The sequence below is a fragment of the Plodia interpunctella genome, chromosome 7, assembly GCF_027563975.2.
Source record: "Plodia interpunctella isolate USDA-ARS_2022_Savannah chromosome 7, ilPloInte3.2, whole genome shotgun sequence".
Taxonomy (NCBI): Eukaryota; Metazoa; Arthropoda; class Insecta; order Lepidoptera; family Pyralidae; genus Plodia; species Plodia interpunctella.
Genome location: NC_071300.1, coordinates 2,232,625 through 2,236,139, shown reverse-complemented (window position 1 = coordinate 2,236,139; position 3,515 = coordinate 2,232,625). Strand labels below are relative to the sequence as shown.

At 32.5% G+C, this 3,515-nt stretch overlaps 1 protein-coding gene across 1 annotated transcript; it reads right to left on the bottom strand.

The window, feature by feature from the left end:
* Positions 1-2,370: 2,370 nt before the first annotated feature.
* LOC128671407 (uncharacterized) lies at positions 2,371-3,300 on the bottom strand. Its single transcript, XM_053747855.1, has one exon. The coding sequence runs from the start codon at positions 3,298-3,300 to the stop codon at positions 2,371-2,373; it is 930 nt and encodes a 309-aa protein (XP_053603830.1).
* Between the last annotated feature and the right edge of the window lie 215 nt (positions 3,301-3,515).

Here is a 3,515-nt window from a genome sequence, read left to right as displayed (position 1 = left end):
AACTTAGGTTGCATATAAAACATATGGGTTCTACTAAAAATGGAGAAAAGGTTTTTAAGAACGACGTTGATATCTGGTCCCAACCAGGAGCACTATTTGATTTTAAGCTATTGATGATGTTTCTAACTTCTATTGGGTCTGTAAAAAACAATGCTAGTGATTCTACCGGTGTGTTCTCTTTTTTTGCTGATTTGGCTAATAAAATGTCATTCGTTTTTAGCTTATTTTTTGTTTTAGCTGCCAGGGAACTACCTACACCCGTGAAATAATTGTTGACTACATTCAAAGAATTTACTGGGTTATCTTTTATATTTAATATATTATCATTTGTTGTCTTTGTTCCATTCAAACGACAAATTTCCTTTATTAATCTCCAAGTTTCTTTACTGTTTTTTAAATTTTTGTTAAATTCTGTCTCGTAGTATTGTATTTTAGCATATTTGATAATATTATTGCAAATATTTCTATATATTCTATACGTTTTACTTAGTTCATCATTATTTACATTTCTTTTAGCTTGTTTATGTAATTTATCTCGTTTGCGTATTGATTTGATTATACCTGGAGTAATCCAGGGTTTCAGAGGACGTTTCTTATTAGCGACAACTACACGGTTAGTGTTCTGGTTAAGTAAACTTTGCAAATAGTTAACTAAGTATTCAGTTGCTATATTTGCATCTTTGAAATTATATAGTTCATCCCAAGATATAATTTTCAGATGTTCAAATATGCGGTTATAATCTAGTTTATTTTTATTAAGTGCAGGGTTTTTTTTATTTACTTGAGCGTCAGATAAGAACAGTAATATTGGAGAATGGTCAGTTAACCTATCAAAAACAACTGTCTGCCACTTTCTATCAGTTTTAATTGAAAAATGATCTAGACAATTATTGTATCTAGTCGGTAAGTTAATCCCTTGAAGCAACCCATAAGTCGCTATGAGATTGAGATATTCATTAGTATTACTGTCTGGGTTTGTAGAAATTATATTTATATTAATGTCGCCAGTCAAAATAATATTTTTCGTTTTAATTGATTTTAAGACTCTATCCAATGAATTTATATAATTGTTAGTATTAGAAAAACATGGCGGGCGATAAGAACAAATCAGAGTATAGTCATTTATAGAAACAAGTAAACAATTTCCATCATTAAATGGGGGTTCATCAACAGAGGTAACTACAAGGCCGTTCCGCACATATACCACCACACCATCATTTTGATTTAAACTGATCTTAGTATGATACATATTGTAATTAGGTATTATTGGTGGATTTCGTTGTTCACTAGTTCTACATTCTGTCAGTACCATAACGTCTATGGGTATTTCAATCCTTGAGACAAATACTAAAAAAGAATCAATATTACAATTGATACTACATATGTTACATGTTACTATAGTGAGTGATTTATCATTCTTAGAGCTATATTGCAGTAATTCTGGACAAGTACTAGGGTCCTCTACCCTATGACAAATAATTTGGTCCGAATTGTCAATTTCAGCATTAATAGATGATACTAATGTATTGAATTTTATATATAAAATAAAACAATTACACAAGTATGGATCATAATTTCTTCACTGTTCAAATAGGTATAGCACACATTATAATTTAGATAATCCTTAGTAAAGCATTGCAATACACTTAAAAATTGACAAAACATAAATTTGAGTTTTACAGAAACAGTCTTGACGCACTCATATCGATGACTCATTTCATACTCATGTATCCAATGCGGAATCAAGCCAGTGAATCCTACGAGACAGAAAATAACGGTGGGCAAGTAGTAGCTTGCAAGTTGGGCAAGTAAGTCATGTAATTGAGGTATTAATATTTCAGAGGTACAAAACGCACAAATTAAGTCATTGTAAATTTGTGATTGAGAGCTTTTTACATTGGTGTAGAACAAGGCAAGTATCGTATTCAAGTAAATAATTAATGTAGTTACGTTATATAGACATATTTTATGTATAAAATGTTTACAGTATTTTTTTATATGGTATTTCTTACTATAATATAGGCATATATATATTAGGCACTTATACAATGGTAAACATAATCTACCATGCAAAGTGTAGGTATTTCCTAATTGTAATTTTATGAAGTAATCTAAATCGTTGGAACAGTAGATCTTTATATATGATATTAAAAATAATGTTAATTCTAAATAAGTGTAAAAGTAATTAGTATGCGATATAGATGATTTTTGAGACACAAGGACAACTTTATCAATAGCATAATAATAAAAAGTGGGTAGTTTGACTAAAACAGCGGATCGAGTATTGGAATAGAGGTTTGGGATACACTGAGTTATGGTAAACTTAACGTTAGCAAAATTGAATATATCAACTAAGATTATAAAAATTAGTCATGCCTTTTTCAGTGCTTTTAAATTCTCTTCAGTTTTAATCTCTATACGAGGACCGCCTTCGGATTGCCGCATATAAATACGGCCCCGATTGGTCCAGCAGAATTTGAACCCCGAGATTTTGGCAGTATCCCGGGCCTGCCCGAAAAGTTTGCGATCCTTATTCGTCAAGCTTTCAGTTATGTAAATTGGCACTCGTGGTCCCGGTAGCCCAATCGATGTCGTTGAGAGTTTACTGTGGGGATTAATTTTATTGTACTCCTTGACTCCATCTAGTATTTTGTTTTTCGATAATACAGATGTTAATTCTGTCACCACTATTGTGGATCCAGTTTTATTCTTAATCCTATATATATCTTTTATGTCGGATTTCGTTATATCGACATTTATAGTCCCGCAGGTCTTTTGCATAAGGTCGCAAAGATCTTGTTGTGTTTCCGACCTATTTTGCTGTGTGCTAACAGGTAGGTTGCGGACCTCGACAACTGCGGACTTCGACCTTTTTTGCAAGTCCTCAATTTGATTCTCTAGCGAGGCTATATATGACAAGTTTTCTTTACGTTCTTGCTCCATATTAAGTAGTTTGATCTTCATTTCCTCATATTGTTTGGAAATAAACTGAATAGACTTTTCTACTTCCATGCTAGATGATTTGATACTGGAGTTCTGTTCTTTCAGTTCCGCTATATCAACTGATAGTCTATTTAGCACCACATCTTGATCCTTCTTCCACTGAGTCAATATAGTTAATAATTCTTCTTTCGTCAATAGACTACTATTATTATTTTCTTCTTGGTCCTCCTGACGAGGTCTTTTCATTCGTTTACTCACATAACTCAATGGTATGTCAGGATCCAGGTTGGTAATATCATTTTCCGAGGAAACTTGATGTACACTGTTACCAGGTGGCGACCTTAAAACTTTTGACATTTTTCTTTTTGTTCCTAATTTCGCAGTTTATGTGTTTGCAGTACGACCAGATAGCGTAGATCCCCGTAGACACTGAGATTTTATGTTAATGTAGTTCTTGTTAAAATGGATTGAGAACAAAAGATGACCAGCCGATCGCCGCACAAAAACTTAGAAATTATAAGATCAGTACAACACGATATATATTTATCCTTTATTTCTGTCTTCTTCACACT